The 21970-nt window shown below is 34.9% G+C and overlaps 1 protein-coding gene across 8 annotated transcripts in view; it reads right to left on the reverse strand.

Moving 5' to 3' along the window:
- The window catches only part of ANKRD28 (ankyrin repeat domain 28), a 176079-nt gene that overhangs the window by 93952 nt on the left and 60157 nt on the right, over positions 1-21970 (reverse strand). For 3 of the 8 annotated variants that reach the window (XM_082392642.1, XM_082392641.1, XM_082392646.1), the window contains exons 1-2: positions 19083-20595; positions 17872-17955 (exon numbers count right to left, since the gene is read on the reverse strand). The exons of 1 other annotated variant lie outside the window; for it this stretch is intronic. In XM_082392642.1, coding sequence (XP_082248768.1) covers positions 17872-17955; positions 19083-19199 — 201 coding nt within the window. In that variant the 5' untranslated portion in view covers positions 19200-20595. Of the gene's footprint in view, positions 1-17871; positions 17956-19082; positions 20596-21970 lie in introns of those variants that run through there. 4 more of the 8 variants (XM_082392644.1, XM_082392643.1, XM_082392640.1 and 1 more) reach the window with 3 other exon arrangements.

The raw sequence follows: 21970 nt of genomic DNA on the forward strand, positions 1-21970 counted from the left end.
AATCAGAGGGGGGCAAAACTTCATCCTGAACTTGAAATATACCAGTTAAAATCACTAGATACACTGGAAAGATTTGATCTTATCTCAAAAGTTCTATGCTTGAACTCCAACACAGTGGATAAATATAAACATGGCTATTTGTGGTGGGTAGGAATCAATGTAGTTCTGTAAATATACCACACACAGAAACCTCTTTTGGGGGTGGGAACCAAAATGATCCATTTTAAATTATAAATTATGAAATAAAATTTTAAACTATGAAAATGTTTTAAAGTCAAGTCTATGTGGCAGTATGTTACTTTTAAGTGATTTTATATGTTATTCTTCAAGTGATTTATATAATTTCTATTTTCATTTATCAGCTGAATCAAAAGGACTTTCCCCCTTAGTTACATACCAAGACTTGTCAATACCTTTAAAGAAATTACCCTTGTATCCAGGAAGATTTTCAGTATATATATCTGTATTTAATACAATACCAATCTGAGACAATATCAAAGGTTAACATTTGTGTCACTGAGTCCCAGAAGGAGAGGAGAAAGAAACTGACACTGGAAAAAAAAAAAATCTGAAGAAATATGGTTGGAAATTTCCCAATTTTTGGTAAAAGACATAAATTTCTACATTGAATAAGTTTAGTGAACTACAAATATGATAAACGCAAAGAAAACCATGCTGAGACACACCATAATCAAACTGTTAAAACCCAAAGAGAAAGACAAAAATTGTTTTTCTCAGGCTGCTTTAAAGACAAGTTACATATAAAAGAAATACTCAAATGACTGTGGATTTCTCATCAGAAACCAGGGAGGCCAGAAAACTAAAGAAAAATGAAAACATAAAAACGTGTCAAACAAGAATTCTGTATGACATGAAAGCATCTTTTAGTAATGAAGGCAGTATAAAAACATTTCTCAGATAAAAGAGAGCTAAAGGAAATTAATTCCCAGCTGACTTGGTCTACAAGAAATGCTAAAGGAAGTTTTTTCAGGCTGAAAGGAAATGCTACCAGAGGGAAACAGATCTTCAAATATGAAGCATGCACAATTTACTGAAAGCAAAAAATTTTAATGTTATCTGGGAAGGAATTCAGTGTATTACTTATATTACATGGCAACTCTAACACAAAGAGGGGAAAGTAAGGGCTTTTGTTTTTTTTTAAACTTTAAGTGGTAAAACTTTAACTCTATGTAGACTGTGAAAAGATAACGTATTTATATTATAATCCTAGAGCAACTACTAAGAAAATAGTAAAGATATGGTCAAAATGTCATTAAGTTCGCAAAAACAGTATATCCAAATAATCCAAAAGAAGGAGGGAAAGAGGGAATAGTGGAGCCAAAGTTAAAAGGGACAAAAATAACAGAACAGCAGACTTAAATCCAGCCATATCAGTAAACACATTAAATGTAATGATCTGCACACAATAATTAAGAAACACAGATTGTCATTTTGGATATAAAAACAATACCTAATTATACACTACCTACAAGAAACCATTTAAAATACAATGATATATTTATGCTGAAAGTTTATAAGTTGTTAAAAGATATATCATGCAAACAGTAATGAAAAGACAGCTAAAGTATCTCTATTAGTAATATCAGATGAAAAATCAGAACAAGGAAAGTTACCAGGGATGAAGAGGCACATTACATAACGTTAAAGGGTCAATTCATCAAAAATAAACAAATAAATAACAACAAATCCCCAACAAAACCCCCAAAATAAATAAAAAGCAGACAAAACCTCATTAGTATGACAATACTAATGTATATGTACCTAATAACAGCTTCAAAGTACATGGAAGCAAAACTGATAAAAAGGAAGGGAGAGACAGATAATCCACAATTACAAGAAACTTCAGCATGCCTCTCCCAGTACCAAAGAAAACAAGTAAACAGAAAAATTAGCAAAGATATAGATGACCTGAAAAACACTAGTAATCATCTGAACCTAACTTATATCTACAGAACACTCTACCTAAGAACAAAAAAATAAACATTATTTTTAACTGCACTTGAAACATTCATCAGGGTAGACCATGTTCTGGGCCAAAAACCATACCTTAATACATTAAAATAAACTGAAATTACACAAAGGATGTACTCTGGCCATAAGAGAATTAAACCAGAAACCAGTAAGAGACAGACACTTGGAAAATCCCCAAGTATTTGAAAATCAAAGTATATACTTTAATAGTAAAGTAGAATAAAAGGAGAAAACTAATTCTAAATAACCCATGTAAAGAGGAAATCTCAAGGGACATTAGAAAATATTTTGAACTGAATGAAAATGAAAATATATCAAAATCTGTGATATGAAGTTAAAGCAGTATTCAGAGGGCAATTTAAATAGTAAATGTTCCTGGACTTCCCTGGAGGCACAGTGGTTAAGAATCTGCCTGCCAATGCAGGGGACAGGGGTTCGAGCCCTGGTCCGGGAAAATCCCACATGCCGCAGAGCAACAAAGCCTGTGCGCCATAACTACTGAGCCTGTGCCCTAGAGCCCACGAGCCACAACTACTGAGCCCACGCACCCTAGAGCCCATGCTCCACAACAAGAGAAGTCACTGCAATGAGAAGCCTGCACACCACAACGAAGAGGAGCCCCCACTCGCTGCAACTAGAGAAAGTCCGCGCACAGTAACGAAGACCTAATGCAGCCAAAAAATAAATAAAATTTAAAAGAAAACAAAACTGTAGAAGTAATATTTTTTAAAAAATCATATGCTCATCACATTTACAAAAACAACATCTTTTCATGATTTTAAAAAAACTCTCAGCAGACTAGGAATAAAAAGGAACTTCCTTAACTTGGTAAAGTTAATTTACAAAAATTACGCCTAATATCCTATTTAATGGCAAAAGACTGAATGCTTTCCTTCTAGGATCAGGAACAAGGCAAGTTTGCCTATTTTCATCACTTCTATTCATTCTCATACTTGAAGTTCTAGTTGGTAAAATAAAACGCATATAGATTGGGAAAGAAGAAATGAAACTGTCTCTGTTCATAGATGGGATATTGTATATAGAGAAAATCCCAAGGAATCTATTAAAAAAAAAATCCTAGAATGAGTTTAGAAAAATTACAGAATGCAAGGTAAACATACAAAAAGCAACTGTATTTCTATATACTAACAATTAACAACTGGAAATCAAAATTTTAAAAACTGTACATTTACAATATGAAAGAATGAAAGAAAGAAAAGAGAAATGCTTAGGTATGAATCTGACAAAAATTTGCAAGATTTATACGCTGAAAACTACAAAACATTCATGAAAGAAATAAAGAAAACCTAAATAGAGAAAAATACCATGTTCATGGATTGGAAGACTCATTACTGTTAAGATGTCAATTTGATCTATATAGATTCAATACAATCTTAATCAAAATCCCAGCAGGACTCATAGTAGATACAACAACCTAAAATTTATGTGGAAAGGCAAAGATATTAAAACAGTCAAAGCAATTTTGATAGAAAAGAACATGGTTGGGGGGTCTTACACTGTGTGATTTCAAGAATTACTATAAAGCTGCAGTAATCACAGCAGTGTGCTATCAAAAGGGAAAGAGATAATCAGAATAAAGAGTCCGGAAATCAACCCACACAAATATGATCAACTGATTTCTGGCAAAAGTAAAAAAGCAACCGAATGGATATATAATCTTTTCAACAAATGGTCCTGGATATCCACATGTCAAAAAATTAACATCAATCTATACTTAACACCTAACACAAATATTAACTCAAAAAGAATCATAGACCTAACTGCCACATCTAAAATTTTAAAACTTCTAGAAGAAAAGATAGGAGAAAACAAGTAGGTTAAGCAGAGTTCTTGGATGTGAAACCAAAAGCACAATCCATGAAACTGATACATTAAATCCATGAAACTGATACGTTCAACTTCATCAAAATGAAAAACTTTTGCTCTCAGGAAGATACAGGTAAGAGGATAAAAAGACAAGACATACACTGGGAGAAAACATTTGTAAATCACATATCTGACAGAGAACTTGCATTCATAATATACAAAGGACTTTCAAAATTCAACAGTTAGAAAACAGTCCAACAAAATATGGGCAATTAAATTGTGCTGGGACAATTCAGTACCCACTTGGAAAGGGGGGAAAAAACTCCCCACTATCTCATATTATATGCCTAATGTAACTGCAAGTATATCGTAAAGCTAAATTTAAAGAGCATAATGATAAAGCTCTGAGAAACAAATATATTACCTTTATGACTCAGGTTAAGGAAAGACTTCTTAAGGTAGCAAAAACTCAAAAGCATTAACAATAAAGGAAAATACTGAAAAACCTGACTACATTAAAATTAAGACCTCATGTTCAATGACACAGTAAAGAATGAAAAGGCAAATTGGAATGGGAGAAGATATCTGCAAAACTCACAAAGGGTTCATATCCAGAATAGATAAAGGACTACTGCAAATTAATAAGGAAAGAGAGAAATCAAAAGAAAAATGGGCAAGAGATTTAACAGGCACTTTATAAAAGAGGTTATATGAATGTCTAATAAACATATAAAAAGGCACGTGACACTGTCATCAAAAAAAAAAAAAAAAACCCTCAAACTTTACAAATAGTGAGACACTACCACATACCACAGAATGGCTAAATAAATAAGACAAAAAGCAAGAATACGGTCCAAGGATGTGGGCCACCAAAAATTCTCATATAGTGCTAATGGGAGTGTATACTGTTTAAGAATATAGCATTCTCTAAGTTGAATATACACATAGCCTTATATGCCAGAAATTCTATGCCTAGGTATATGTCTTATAGAAATGCATGGTAATGTGCAACAGAAGACATGCTTATGAATAGCTGCATTGTTTACAACAGGCAAAACCTGGAAATAACCCAACTGTCCATCAACAGAATATGGATAAACTGTGGTATATGCATTCAGTGGAATACTATGAATAATCTTTAGCAACACATAACACAGGTAAATTTTTAAAATGAGATAGTTTGTGCACAAGAACCCAGACCCAAAAGAATGTATGTTGTATGACTCATTTAATTAAACATGCAAAATTATACTGCTTTAGGGAGGAATAATTAGGTGGCAAAATTATAAAAGAAAACTAAGAAAGAGACTATAATAAAAGTCAGATTACTGGTTACATTGTGGGGTGGGAGGAAACAGTTCTAATCACAAAGTGTGCACAAAGGGCCCTTGTGAGATGCTAGCAGTGTTGTGTTTCTTGATCTGGGTAGTGGTTACATTTAAATAATTCATCATATTCTATATTTGTTCTACATATTTTAAATGAGTTATATTTCATAATTTTTAAAAGATTACAAGAAAGGAGAAAAAAATCAGACATGAGTGCTTCAACATTCTTTCAAAATATCAATTAAAACACATTTGAACTAAGAGGAAACGTGCATCAAAAAATTGGGGGATGGACTTCCCTGGTGGCACAGTGGTTAAGAATCCGCCTGCCAATGCAGGGGACACGGGTTCGATTCCTGGTCCGGGAAGATCCCACGTGCTGAGACGCAACTAAGCCCATGCACCACAACTACTGAAGCCCGCGTGCCACAACTACTGAGCCCACATGCTGCAGCTACTGAAGCCTGCGCGCCTAGAGCCCGTGCTCTGCAACAAGAGAAGCCGCCGCAATGAGAAGCCCACCGCACCGCAATGAAGAGTAGCCCTCACTCGCCGCAACTAGAGAAAGCCCGCGCGCAGCAACAAAGACCCAACACAGCCAAAAATAAATAAATTAATGCATACATACATATATACATACAACATTTTTAAAAAAAGGAAATCCTTAAAAAAAAATTGGCAGAAAACACAGGCTCTGAAACAATATTTCAGCTTAAGAAAAGTAGCTTCCTTTGTTGGTCTGTCAAGATTCATTCTCCTGAACTAATGTTCAAAATGAAAATGAAAGTCTCCTGAATATTGGAAAAGAAAGCTACTCACCCTTATACCCGTGCCCTTCCCCCAACTACCATTTGGATCTACAAGGGAATTAAGAATAAAAATAGAAATTTTATTACCAGAAATTTGTGCAACGCAATCTGAAAACTCAAAATAATCTAGTTTCTATGTAAACAAAACACCAAAACCCTCACTGTACATATCTATCTTCCAAACTAATGATAAAAACTTGACATACAGCATTTTTTAACTGTTTTCTCATACAAAGACAAATATATTCGAAAATGAATAAATTATTATTTTTTGCACTTGTACAAGAAAACATGCTTCAAATCACTTGGGTAAGTAATATTCAAATCATTGATTCTCTAGAAAAACTACGGAGGGGAAAAAATGATACATTATTAAAGTATTTATGTAATTTACATGTTTTCCTCAACAAGTAATTATGCTAAGACACAAAAAAATATCTCAAGGTTTTATCATTGTAATTTTATGAAAAAATGTATATTTAGTAATTAATCGACTCAAATCACTCACTTTCACAGTAGATAATCTAAAACTATCATCTAAAATATTTTATATTTTATTTGTCAATACATGATTTGGGATGGGATGGGACAAGAAGTTTCCTTTCCCAAATCTGACTCTGGCTATTACAGGTACTTTGGTTTACATAAAATTACCAATGTATTAGCTATTTAGATTTGTTTATATGTGCCACTGTTTTGGCAGCATGATCTGAATGAAAACTGAACCCCATGTTATCAAAAAACTATACACTTGGCTTTATTAGGCAGTTCTTAACACTGAATGACATCTCTTAATCCCCTCTTCACCTGCAACGTTTCTATTATTTCCTGTGTTGCTTTTGTGCCATGCTCAGCAATCCTGCAAACTTTACTTCTATTTACTGAGTATGATTTAGACTTGTAATACAACAGTAAAGCCGCTTTCGAGGCTGTCAGGGAAATGCAGATGCTAAAAACTTTATTAAACGCCTTCCCTAAGAACCAACTTCTGTTCCTGAGCATTGAGGGAAGATGGGATTTAGTCCCCTCGGCAGAGAATAGGGTGGAACAGGTCTACCTCCAGCTGTCCCTTTAAAGTCAGTGCTCTGATAGACCATCAGCAGAATGGTGCAAATGATAAATTTATTTTTCACGAGAGCCTTTGCTTGCCTGCATTTCAAGCGCACATGTTTTTTTGTTTTTTGTTTTGCTTTTTTAAAGAATTCACCCTTCCTATGTCAAAGTGATTTGAATTGTCTAAACAAGTACTGATGGGAATGCAAGGCAAAAAGACTGTGGAAAGAAGCCTGTTTAGCTTAATTGCACTTGGGCAACTGACAGTAGACTGCCCCCATCCACCAAACCCAAAACCCACACACCCCTGACACAAACAAAAAAACAGCTACAAACAATACAGCCAAACACTTTAGATTATAAACTTGCTAAAGTCAGGGACTATGCCTTATTTTTATTCACTCATTTCTAACACTTCTTAAATGGCTACTACTTATAGTCGGCCTTCTGTATCCATGGATCAAAACTACTTGGAAAACAAAATTCCAGAAAGTTCCAAAAATCAAAACTTGAATTTGTCCCAGGCCAGCAACTATTTATATAGCATTTACAATGTATTTACAGCTATTTACATACTATTTACATTGTATTAGATATTATAAGTCATCTAGAGATGACTTAAAGTATACAGGAAGATGGGAGGATGTGCGTACGTTATACAAATGGCAAATAATACACCGTTTTATACAAGGGTCTTGTTGAGCATCCACAGATTTTGGTTGTCTGGCGGAGATGGGGGAGGGTGTTCTGGAATCAATCCTCCATGGATGCTGAGGGATGACTATACTGGGTATAAATACAGAATTCAAACAAGGTCTGTATCTCCAGAGAGTTACCGAACATGACACAAATAAATTGAGTGTTACAAAGGAGAAGTTCAGAGTGCTACAGCCATCTATTAGGCTGACATAATACTACCTGGGGGACCAGGAAAGGTGTTCCAGAAAAAGAGATACTTAAGTCTTGTATTAGGTTTCTATTGCTGCATAACAAATTACCATAAGTACAGCAGCTTAAGCAACACTCATTTATTAGTTCACTGGTCTGTAGGGCAGAAGTCCAAATATGGTATTGGCTGGGTTCTCTGCTCAGGGTAGCTCATAAAGTGGAAACCAAGGTGTCAACGGGCTGTGTTCTCAAAAGGAGGCCTGACTAAGGGAAAATTTCACTTCTATGCTCATTCAGGCAAAATTTGGTTCCTTGTAGTTGTGAGACTGAAGTTCCAATTTTCCTTCCTGACTGTCAGCCAGAAGGATCCCTCTGCTCCCACAGTCTTTGGCATGTGGCCCCCTCCATCTTCAAAGTCAGCAGCAGAGAATCTGCCTCATATCACATTCCTTACTCCCTTTGTTTCTGACTCTAGATCCAGATTTAAAGAGTTCATGTCATTAGGTCAGGTCCATCCAGCTAATCTCACTTTCCTAAAGCCAACTGTGCCAGATGTCATAAACTCATCACAGAAGTGCCATCCTATCATATTTACAGTACAGGAGATTATACAGGAGATGTACACCAGGGAATGAGAACTTTGTAGGCCATCGTAGAGTTCTGCCTGCCATAAGCTGCAATCTGCAGAATGAACAGAAATTGAAGACGAGGTAAAGGGAGTTGGAGACAATGTGGGCACAACTGATATCCTGAGTTGGGAAAAAGCATGAACAACAGGGGAAAAACGTATGTATGACTGGTCTCCCTAATACTCAGCATGGTAAATGGCACATATTCGTCAAGGGAATGAACCAACATACCAAATTATATCAAATTAGGCTATCAAGTATTTACTAAAGGCTTATATACTTATGGCTACAAGAGAAGAGCTAAGAACTTTGCTGTAATAGTAACCCACTGGGCAGAAATGAGGGGTGACAAGCCAGGGGAGACAACATGGGCAGAAAACCGAACTGGACATTAAGAAAACCAGGCTCTTAAGCTATTTCTGCTAAATGGAAGTGACCAAATAAACTCCAGGGGTCTTATTTTTGCCTCATCTATAACAGATGATGTAACTACTAGATCTCCAAAATCCCTTTCCAGTGTTATCTGTCTTACACAGTGGAAGGCATGATTCTTGCCCTGGGGCAAATTCTATTTAGGAAGTTTTGAATCTAGTATTAATTCATGTTGTAATCTAGATATTGCTCTATCAGTAGTAATATTAAAAAGACAAGTCCACAGAGCATCCTATTCTAAATACTGAATTTACTCTCTTCTACAAATTTAGCAGTAATCAGATACTCCTAGGCTAAGGCTTACTTGCTTTTCATAAAAAAATAAAGCGCCAAAATTACGTATCAATACCAGGTCTTATAAGAGTAAGAGGAAGCAGAGGTGATGCCATCTATGATTGGGCAATTATGTTTTTGTTTCTTTTTTTTTTTTTTTTTTTTTTTTGGCCACACCTTGCAGCATGTTGTATCTTAGTTCCCTGACCAGGGATCAAACCCATGCCCCCTGAAGTGGAAGCGCAGATTCTTAACCACTAGACCGCCAGGGAAGTCCCTGATTGGGCAATTTTAATTATCAAATAGCAACACCAGTGTTTTGAAAACTAATGTACAGAATTTCTTTTTAAAAAATACTGCTGGACTACAATAAAAAATTGCCATTTCACAAAATATGTAAGGTGTAAGTGTGAAAACATTCAGTGGAATGTCAGTCAGCTGTTTCAATCAATAAAATGCTTCTCAATGGCTTTTCCAGAGCTATGTATATTTTTAATAGGCATATTTCCCTGAGTTGAAGAGACACAGCTGACAGTCTGGGGAGAAAACCAGGATTAGAATTCTCAGGACAGAGTAACAGAGAGGAGAGGATGGTACAAGGAGAGAATCCCAGAGACCTGCAGAATATCCCTTCGTGTACTCCACTGAGTACTGAGCAGCACGTGACATGTGTAAGAATACCACTGGAGACTCATGAAAAGAAGCATCCAAAATAATTAAAGCAGTGTTTCTCAACCTTTTTTTTCCTTACCACCCTGACCCAAGAGCCTTTTTAGATTTTTTTCTCCCTAATTGCCCCCATGAAATTTTAATACCACTGTATACCTAATTTATACACTTCGGCCCTTTAGAGGGCCACAAATCATTGTACTATGTAAGACTTTTCACACACACACACACATGCGTCCCAACAAAAAACACAATTTTTGCCAAGTTGGAGGTGATATCATCACCAATGAGAATGCACGCATTAGACGGAACAGTGCCTGGTTCGCACACAGGAAACAGTGTCCTGTTCCTACCAGCCAAACCAGAAAAACTCATCACTCCCAGAACCCTGGGTAAAGTACTCAGGAAAAATTATCTCAGGAGTGGAGAATAATTAGCCTATTTTGAAATTAAATAACATTTATAGTACGAACAAAATTTATAAAATATGGATAAATCTGCAAAAGATGTAAATGTGGAATTACAAAATTTGCTGAGGGAAATTAAAAATGACCTAAATAAATGGAGAAATATAACTTGTTCATAGGTAAGGAGAACCAATACTGCTAAAATGTTGATTTTTGCCAATTTCATCTATAGATGAACACAATTCCAATTTCCTTTTTCCCCAAGAGACTGACAAACTGATTCTAAAAAATTCACATCGAAATGCAAAGGACCTAGAATAGTCAAAACAATTTTGAAAAAGAAAAAAGTTGGTGGTTTCAAGACTTATTATAAAACTATAGTATCATAATGGTGTGGTATTGGCATTAAGCTACACAAATACATCAATGGAACATAACAGAGTCCATAAACAGATCCACACATATATCAACAATTGACTTTTGATAAAAATGCAAAGGCAATTCAGTGAAGAAAGTATAGTCTTTTCAACAAAAAAATTGTTTTTTGACCGCGCCTTGCGGCTTGTGGGATTCTCAGTTCCTCGACGAGGGATTGAACCCAGGCCATGGCAGTGAAAGCCCAGAATCCTAACCACTAGGCCACCAGGAAACTCCCCTTTGCAACAAATATTTTAACAACTGGATATATCCATATGTAAAAAAGTGAACTATGACATACACCTTGTACCGCATGCAATTATTACCTTGAAATAGGCTATAGATCTAAATGTAAAATTTAAAACTATAAACTTCTAGAAGATATGAGACAATCTATGTGACACCAAGAGAGACTTTTTTAGACACATGACCAAAACAAAAATCCATAAAAGAATAAATTGATAAATTGGACATCATCAAATTTTTAAACTTCTGCTCTCCAAAAACACTCATAAGAGAGTGAAAATAAAGCCACAGATTGAGGACTTGTGTCCAGAACATATAAAACTCAAAAGTAAGAAAACTATCCAATAAGGATAAAAACGAGCAAAAACATTTGAAAAGACATTTCACCAAGGATACAAAGATTGCCAAGAAGCAATGAAAAGATGCTCAACATCATCAGTTACCTCAGAAATGCAAATTAAAGCCACAGTGAGATACTCATCTATTAGAATGTTTAAGATTAGAAAAGACTAATCATACCAAATATTGGCAAGATGTGGAAAAAACTGTAGTTCTCATATCCCGTTGGTGGGAATGTATAATGGTATAACCAGTACGGAAACAGCTGGCAGTTTCTTAAAAAGTTAAACATACACCTACCATATGGTTTGACCATTCCACCAGCATATATTTACCCAAGAGAAAGGAAAGCATATGTTCATACAAAGACTTGTAGACATGCCTTCACAGTAGCTTTATTTGTAATAGATGAAAAAGAAGAACAACTCAAACTCTATCAACAGGTGAGTGGATAAACAAATTGTGTATATTGATACAACTGAATACTATTCAGCAACAGAAAGTAATGAACTGTTAACACATGCCTCAACATGGATGAATCTCAAAATAATTATGCTGAGTGAAAAGAGCTAGATAAAAGGAGGACATATCGTATAAAGCTCTGGAAAATTCAAATTAATCTACAGTGACACAAAGCAGATCAGAGGTCAGGGGCAAGTGGAATCCTTTGGGAATGATGGGAATGTTAACTATCTTGTTTGTGGTGATGGTTTCACAGGCATATACCCACCCATGTCAAAACTTATGAAATTATACACTTTAAATATATGCAATTTATATTATAATTGCATATATGCAATTATACCTCAATAAAACTTAAATAAAAATAGGCTGAGGTGCTAGATGAGACTTACCAGACCAATTAGTAATTTCAGCTCAGGCTGAAATTTAGGACACAATCTATGACATTTTTACTATGCTATATAACTATCATTATTTACCCACTACCAATTTATACAAACATGTCCACTAAAATTGCTTCAAATAAAGGACTTAGAGGACATTTAGTCTATTTGGGAAGTTGATAATATATTTAAATAATTCATAATAAATCCCAACATTCTAAGTTTTGCTTGCATGCTCTCGCCTTCTGAGTCGGCCTACACTCTGTTTATGGAGTGTGTATCCCTCTAAATAAACCTTTTACTTTAAAAAAAATTAAATTAAAGTTTTGCTTGGCCACCAGAATGTCTGTTTACTTGGTGAATTTATCTCATTTATTACCAATTAGCAATAAAGACTAAAAATAACCCAAATGCCCTCCAAGAGGGGGACTGGTTAAATAAAATGTTATAAACACCTAAGTGTAGAACTATGTGATTATAAAGAATAAGGAAGCTCTCTCTAGACTGGTATGGACTGATTCCCCAAATATACGGGATGAAAAAAGGAAAATGAAGAAACATATATGCTAAATAAAAAACAATGAATGGAATACAAAGATAAATCACCACCAGTTTCTAGCTGCAAAAACCGCTGGTTTCATTACACAAAACCTCCTTTGTTTCAGGACCAGCATAACAGCCATTTAGTCACAATGACATGGAACATATACGCTCGTTTACGGATCTTGGAGGAAACAAGAACATTGGTGAAGAAAATTTAAAAATCTGAGGCTGAAATCTAGAAGCACTGGCAAGAACAGAAGAGAGGTGCAGTTTCTAGGGATGGAGAAACTACAGGGCAACCCTCTCCAGGGTGGAGGCCGACCTGGTTCTTCTCTCTTCACTACCTCCCCGTTTCACTCCATGCTCCACGGAAGCCAGCTGGGAACTGGGTGGGTACACTTGAGATGGGGCTGGAGGTTTGCAGGCCACAATACTAATTACTGTAACTACAGAAGACCATGTACACACATACAGTTTTGGGACAGAGAGTTCACATAACCTCAAGTAACTGAGTGAGGAGGTTTTTAAGAACCTCTCCAGAAACATCAACAGCTTGGTGTACTGACAGCCAGCAGAAGCGACTTGTGGTCACAAGAAAGATTTATTAAAGATTAGAGCACTTCTTGCTAATTTCCAGAAAAGACTAGAGAACACTGTGAAGAATGAGGGTGGGTGGAATTCAGGCAACCTGTGTAAACTTATGGTTTACTATACTTTGTGTAAACTGCCAACTATCTTATTACAATTTAATAATGAAAACAAATGATATGCTTGTGTGATGTACACACACACATATACGTACATGTACATGTATGTATTTGCCAAACACTTTATCTGACAAAGGAAAAGCAACATCATTTCAATGATCCCAGAAAGTATTTTTGAAAGCTTAGAAGATGTTAATAATTTTGAAGACTACTTTGGCAAAATCAATCCCCAAATATTCTGAATAAAAAAGTACATCTGAATTCAGAAACCAATATGTAAAATATACAAGGTAGCATTTTCAAAATTATCAAGTTTATATGATACAGGCAAGATCTACTGACTAGCTCTTAATCAATTCTTTTGAGTTTAAAAAGGGTCACAGTCACAGAAGTCATAATCTAAGACTTCCTGTTTTAAACACTAAAAACGGTGTTGGCTAGATTATAATTACCCCCAGTCTGACACTACTTCGAATGACATTTTTAACCAGCCAAAAAACATGGCACTAAAGGAACCTTGTTTATTCACTCATTTGCAATGCTAAAATTTAATAGCACTTGACTATGAAAATCAGGATCACATTTGTATTACAGTCTAAAAGGTAGGAGTCCACAAAGAATGTGGACATAACTTTTAGGGGGAAAAATCCATTTTTTAACAATTATTGCTTTATGGCACTATTTGGCAAAAGAAAAAGTATTTCTCTCCAATTTACTTTTTTATTTCCCCAGCTTCTGCCAAATCTACATAGGTTCAAATGTCTGTTCTGCTATATACTTTCTAAGTTTTAGTTCTGTCACCTATTGGTGGGATGGAAATGTTAACCTACCAGCTTTACAAGATTGCTGTGTGAGTTAAAGCAGGTACCATAAAAATGTTTAGGCACATCACTGTCTCTGAAATAAAGTCTATAATTAACACCAATTTCTATCACTGTGGATTAAGAAAAACAATTTCTGCTTGTAGAAAATTTTCTTATAAAGTCATACCTTTCCTCTGAAATGTGTTATTAATATTTCAAATTAAATTATTTGGGCTCCACAACATGGCATGTCATTAAGTTCTGGTAAATCCTAGGGAAAGACATTTATTATTATTATTATTTTGGCCACATAAATCTGAAAATACAAATGAAACCTTCTGGGCAAAAGCAGGAGATCATTCAAGGTCACTTGGAATTTTTAGAGCATCCCAAATTTGGGGCATGAAAAAAACATGAAGGCCATTAATGCAATCCCACACATTTTACAAAAGAAAAGTGAGTCCTAATAAGTGAAATGGATTTGTTCATGTAGCATAAGGGTAAGAAGATAGAAGCACTTAGGTCTTACAACTTATGTTCCAACTGTTCTTTACATTATATATACCAAACTGCCTTTAAATTTTTTTTGACCGTTTCACCTGTTTGTTTTACAGTGCTTCTTCCATATCCAAGTGACTTATTTTTCTAAAAGTTTGCTATTTCAACTATTTTTTAGGCAATAAAAAATCTTCTTCTACTAGGTTACCTATCCAAACAACTATTTCCCTTTTATTCCTTCATGAAAATGCTGATTTTCTCCAGATACGGAGTGCAATATAATCCCTGATGATAAGCCTCTCACCCTAGGGGATGAACCAGGTGATGAACAATGACTGATCTAAGCAAAAAGTTAATCCCCTTCTACCTCTGCTGGTGGACTGGTTTACAGTGGGCTTGTAACCGAGGAAAGTCAGGGGGAGTTTTGTGGGGATTCTGGAAAAGATCTTTTTGCCTGATTAAAAAAGAAGAAAAGGAAATGTACAGGGAGAATTCCCTTTCCACTTTCTCTGGCTGTTTGTCTTGAGTGCAGGATACAACAATCATTTCTTCAGCAGGAGGAGAAAGCCAAGAGTCTCAAAGAGAAGCTCACTCAGAGATATGACATTACTGTCTTAACCAACCCCCCACCAATCACCTTGTTCTGGATTAAATTACTATATAAGCAATAAACCTATATTTACTCAGACAGTCAACTACTTGTGGCCCAAAACCTCCAAATATAAAACTCCAGTATTTTCTAGTGAAATCATCTCAGCTAGCTTCTACAATAAAAGACTTCCTTCTCAGACCAAATAATATGAATGTGTAATATTTTATATTAGTTTTTAAAAAATCAATTAGGTGTGTTACTAAGAAAGATGCTATTTAGTGGTCCACAGTATTCAGAACTTCAGGATATGACTCAAGAAGCTAACCTAAAATAATTAACAATGTTTACTTAACAGTATAGAACCAAATCTGAGCTCTTTTACCCACTCTAAAATTTTATAAAAATAACTGCAAAAAATGTAAATTTCAAAAAGTCAGCTGTTATTCTCAAATACTCGCTTAAATAAATCTATTTTAGAAAAACACCACTGTCGCACTGACATAAAGCTTAAAAATATTTTATTACCTATTAAGAGTGAGTGGGTTTTATATTACAAAACAGTGTAAGTTTTATTACACACACTTGCACATACAAACATACATACCTGCCTCTTAAAACTCTATGCGATTCCTTATCATAAAGGACAAAAATAGGAAAAAAAAAAACAAAAACTACCATCCTAAATTAGAACAATGGCCAAAGACTTAACACATCTGATAATTATGACTATACTCTCAAGTATGAAGAGTCACACAAGAAAAGCAACTGTAAAAAAATTTGTCAAAAACCCATGAATCACTGAAGACAAAGTCACTCTCAAGAAGGGTCTACTGCTTTGAAGCACTAACCAGACTTTTAGTTCTAAGCTTGGTTCTAAGTTTCAGAGCAAGAGAACAAGCTAGGAGATGTTAAGAAATGATGTTTTAAAAGTAAGCAAGGAAAGGAATCTATAAGGAGAAAAGCAGAAGCTAAAAGTCATTAAAGTTAGGGGGTCACACACTAGTTACAGATAACACAATACCTCCCAAGGACATCACAGCAGAATAAACTGATGCTCAAAAATGATTTTTTGAGCATAAAATTTTAAAAACTTAAGATAATTTGATTATTATGGCAGAAAAGCAGTTGGCTATAATGAGACTTTGTAATGATGGAGAAATTAACCATGGTTAAGTAGGATAATAATCCAAACTTTCTCACCAAGATGAGATTTGTTAGTTCCATTTAAAACAAACAAACAAAAAATACTAGAGTTAAACAGAACAGAAAGCCTTTTTCTCCTTTTCCTTAGTCTATACCCTTATAGTTATTTTCTGTCTTACGGAAAGTAGACTCTCTAGAACACCCCAATTACGTCAAGTGACCAGCGCTCCGTTTAAAATAAATCCTGAACTAGTGCATGTTTCCAATAAATGTAAACTTAAATGCAATTCACTTAGGAATGTTTAAGGAAAAAAATGTAATGATGAACCATTTTAGTTAAAGATTCAAATCTATTCAGTTAATTCAACCTTTAAAAATAAGATAAATACCTCTTATATCTACTTAACATCACATCAAGTGGTCACAATAGTACTGTCCAAAAGAATGGGGGAAAAGATGAGAGTTGGAGATGAGCTGGCAGAGCACAGCTTTCTTAGAACCGGCCAATCAATTCCAGGTCATCTGTTTTGCTGTTGCTATAGGGACCTTAGGAATAATGACCTCTCCCCACTCTCCATCATTCAGAGAACTGAATTATGTATGAAAAAGATACTGAAAACATTCACTTCCAGTAAAAATATATACATTAATAAATTTGATCTTATTATAGTTAATTATATATTTTCAGCCTCAATTTAGTAAATTAAAAAAAGTTTGGCCACTGGAGAAACACATATGGAAGGAAATTATCCATATGCCCACTCTTTCTAAAACTGTCCCTCAAGTCAGTCCTGTTAAATCCACTGTATCTTTAAAAGTCTGAGGAATTTTCAAACAATATGTCTTTATTTACTGCAAGACCCCAAACAGATGAGTCTTTGTGTATAATGTTATTCACAGAAAGCAAATTTGATCTCACAATCAAGTTAGATATATTATAAATTTTATAGACATGTCTCTTCTTTCAAGTTCACAAAAAAAGAACCCTCATCTGAAATGCACACAAGTATTTGACAGTGAAGTGTCATGATGTCTATAACTTACTTTCAAATGGGATTCAGCAAAAGAAAGAAAAAAATATATGTGTAGTATAAATATAATCTGTGTAAATATGGGAGAGAAAGCAAATGTGGTAAATGTTATCAATGCTGGATATAAGTGGAGGTTATATGGGTATTCAAAGTCTTTTTTCAACTATTCTGTGAAAATTTTCAAAGTACAAAGTTGGGGGAACAAAAAACCCTCATTGGCTCCTGGTTCTCCTGTGTTTTAGTTATTACCCTGAATATATGTCCAGTCCCTTCCTGTTTGCTTCAAGACCCTTCTACCCTCGTTTAAAACAGCTGTTACAGAATTGTGTTATGTCTTTTAACAAAAATCATAACTCTAGGAAAGTAGGTTTCAAGGCTGGTATCAGCGAAACTGTTTTACCTGAAAGTTAACATCTTCTTTCTTAAATATTAGTGCTCGAACTTCATCAGGATCTCCATTAAATATAGCTTGCACCAGTGATGGCTAAAATACAAGAGAGTAATAAAAACATTAATCACACCACATGGATGATTCTAAAGCTATTTCCACATAACTTTTAAATCTAAAAATTTTCTTCCCTATCATAATAATCACTTGGCTTTTGACATGAACCAAGTTTCATGAAGTCAAATCATATGAAAGTACAGGATTCCTCCTTGGGAAAAAAAAAGGCCTAATTAAAAAAAAAAAAATCAATACCGTATGACCAAAATTAGGTAGCATAATAAGCATAATCAGATTTTATTTTATATGAGTGGAGGCCTTTTGAATATACATACGGTAAAAAGAAAGTCTCTTCCAAATACAAGTGTGACATCTCAACATCTACTTGTGGGACATAACTTGTCAAACAAGTAGTTCCTAGCCCATGTGGAGGCCCTCGAAGGCCTCCTTGAAAAGTTCTGTTTGGGGCACCAAAAGAACTTCCATGGGTTAGTATTACATGTATAAAGATAAACACCCAAAAAAAGAAAATCTGGCAGTTGATGAAAATCACTACTATTCAAAGACCAAAAATTACTGTAAACCTGAATAACATGAAGAGGCAGACACGTGAACATCTAAATATAACAAGTTCTTAATCAACGACACAGCCTGCCTGATAAGGTATCATATTATACTAGTCAAACAAGAAATCAATTGACAATAGCATTAAAAATACGATTAAAGATGAAGTCTGACTCTTTTTCATATAACAGCCTTGCATGTAAATACATACAATTCATTACAGAAAAGGCTGTGCCTCGGTGTTGCTGGCAGTAGTCAACCTTTCCTAAAACATACAGTTCCTCATTCTTGTTATATTGGTTTTTAAAACCACTAAGTGAAAACAGAAATGTGGTTGCTATAACTACTATCCTCAAATTATTTTTAAAAGTCTTTTTAAGAGATTAAGAGATAAAGTCTGAAATGTTATCTAAACATCTGAAAAAGTGAAAATCAGAAATGTGTGCATTCATATACAAGTAATAATGCATCATATTCACACACCTATACTGCTTTAATTTGGGTTTTTAATGGAACTAGTGCAAATTACATTTATTCTTAAAAAATAAAATTTACCCTACTAGTTCAGTAGAATACAGTAAACATAAACTCTCATATCTTACCAACACACTTCCCAAAGGTGGAGAATGTAGGGACTTATTTTCCTGTGGCAATTTAGAAATGAACGCAGGAGACTCATCTTCTACCTCCTCCAAAACAACAATACACACTCGACTCATTCGCTCTTTTAAAAAACTGAATTCTAAGCTATGTGATAAAAGTCACAGTTGGAAGAGTACAAGTAGTTTTTCCTCCTCTTCTGTACAACACTTAGAATCATTCTCTGAACAGCGCAGCTGGTTTTTTAAAGTTAATAAATACTATCGGAAAAAGTGAAGTTTAAAATTATAAATTATAACTACATACTTGTAACTTACTAAGAAAACAATTGTTATTTTCTGTTGGGTTACTGTAAAACTCAAAAGAAATTTGACATCAACATGTCAATAACTAAAACTGAGTCCAGGACGAGCTCATTTAAAAATATTTTTCCCCTACCAAAACAGTCATATCCCTCTGTTTCACAGAAATTTACTTGCATAAAAAGATCACTGTCTGGGTGACATCAACACACGCTGCAGAATAAGATGAGAAACAACTGCTGTGACAGAGAAGATCGCAGCTGTACCCGCTCTTGCCTGCAAGGTCATATAGTTACCAGTAGCTGGCTTGCTTATAATTGAAAATAAAAAATAAAATCTCATTGTTCTGTTTCCACTTCTAATTTGTCTTCATTTCTTCAGCTTCACTGGTTTAATGCTGATACTATCCAGAAAAAAAATACATCTAGAGCTCAATACAAATTCTCAAAATGTTGCTCAGAGGTTGACAATTCTTTCTGTGTTTGAGAAAGAAAAAAAAAAAAAAAAAAAACACTCTGCATTAATAGCAAAGCTGCAGTACATTTACATGCGATGAGTCAGACCACAAGAGACAATAGGACTCTTGGTACTAGAATATGGCTTGATTAATCCAGATATTCCATATAAGAAACACAGTTAGCTTTATTCCCATCGACAGCATAGGCAAGGCAGAGCGTTCATTCCTCCTCCATCAGGCAGTGGTCTGTAGCTACTCCAGCAAAAGGACACAGGCACCAGGCAGAAATGGTGTTAGCGGAGAATCCAAATGGAAGAGGCAGGCTGAGAAGGCATCTGAGCTCAAATTACTGCTTCAGGCTTTTCATTTTTAAAAAAGAGAAGGGAAAAAAACCCCAGTAGTTTATCATTCCAGTGTTTTCTTTGATCTCCACATGAATACAGCTTCCATTAAAGAGTCTTCATTCAGAGGAAGAAACAGCAGACTGTGCATCTTCTTTGAGCCAACTACTTTATTCAATCATCTGCCTCTGTGCCAGTATAGTTTCCTTCCACTGTGAAAACCGCTAGTTACGCTTTTCAGTCGATTTCAGATGCTTTCCTGTTCTTCAGATGATCTCTCAAAATGCCACTGACACCTCCAAATGAGTAGGTCCTTAAAAAATAGAGAACCTCAGGATCGGCGCCACAGTAGCATTTCAACTGAGCAACAGTCTGAAGAGCAAAGACTGCAGAACCGCAGAATGAAATGCCTAGTAATGCTCACATGTTACACTTACCAGAGAGCTGAGCTACTGCTCAGGATGCAACTTCCTCTAGCAGGAGAAAAAAAACAGTGCATTTGGACAGCCTTCACAATGAGAAGGTTCATGCCAGTTCTGTGACTAATCCAGATCAAACTAAAAAACTCTGTAACTGAAAAATGAGTGCGCTTTTAACATTTTCCACGAAAAGCCACAAGGAAATCTGGTGTACTGCCTCTGCTGACTAACACTGGTTTTAGCAAGTAAACAATTCCAAACAGCTTAACTGCTTTCATATGTTACAATACAGCAAATGTTTAACCCTATAGTGACAGCTGCAGTGATAATGTCTGTAGTGAATCCACAGAAGAGAACTAGAGATAAAGAAGCATTTTATGAGAATATAAATACCATGAACCTAACGTTTTCTTTTTCTTATTTTACCAAGACCATTTTTAATCTACTAGATGTTATTTTCAAGAATGCACAAAGTTTAAACAAAAGAAATTTAAGATTTACTAACAATTTCTAAGTTGTCGAATTTAATCAACCAAGTCATATTTTGAAAGGGAAAAAATAAAAATTTCATATTTTAGAAATTATAATTGTAAAATTCTATTGATCACTTGAATTTCACAAAAGAAATAATTCTATCTTCCCATCTAGATGTGAAATAAAGCCTTAAATCTGTTAAATAGCTATGTAAAACTATTGTTTCAAGTCTTTGGTAGTGAAAAGGCACAGGGTAACACAAAGCAAAGAATCTTCTCCTTTCCTATAAAATTAATTATCCCAAGCTACAAATAAGTGTCAAAAACAACCAATTTATTGTTGGCTTTCTCTGTTTCCTCCCTGCTTCTCTGCTTACTCAAGGATGGGGATATTTCCCCACAGGAAAACTACTAAGAAAATACCATGACCTCCTCAATCTTTGTTCCTTCTTCTATCAACCAGAATTCTTATTAATAAACATAATAGTTATTCTTGAACATTTGTGATGTGCTAGGTGCTATACATTCTCATTTAATACTCACAGTGACCTTGCTACACTGCCATAGTATAGAAGAAAAAAACAGACTTAGAAATTAAATATTATATCCAAAGTTAGGCAAATTAATAAAGTTGTACCTAATTACAAACACATGCTCTTTCTAATCTACTCTGCTTCCACTGATTGTACGCACACACTCTCCTGAGAGCTTTGCGACCAATAATTGCAAAATAGACTGTAAAAGTGATTTTAAAAGACAAACAATGTATAATGATTGAGAAAAGTTTAGGTAACAAAGGAACATACTATTTACCGCGATAATATTCCCAAACAAGTTATTTTAAAATAGGTACTTCAGGGCTAGTGTTACCTCACACGTTTAAGCCAGTTGACTTACC

Source organism: Balaenoptera borealis (genome assembly GCF_965194805.1).
Source record: "Balaenoptera borealis genome assembly, chromosome: 5".
In the NCBI taxonomy this organism is placed as follows: Eukaryota; Metazoa; Chordata; class Mammalia; order Artiodactyla; family Balaenopteridae; genus Balaenoptera; species Balaenoptera borealis.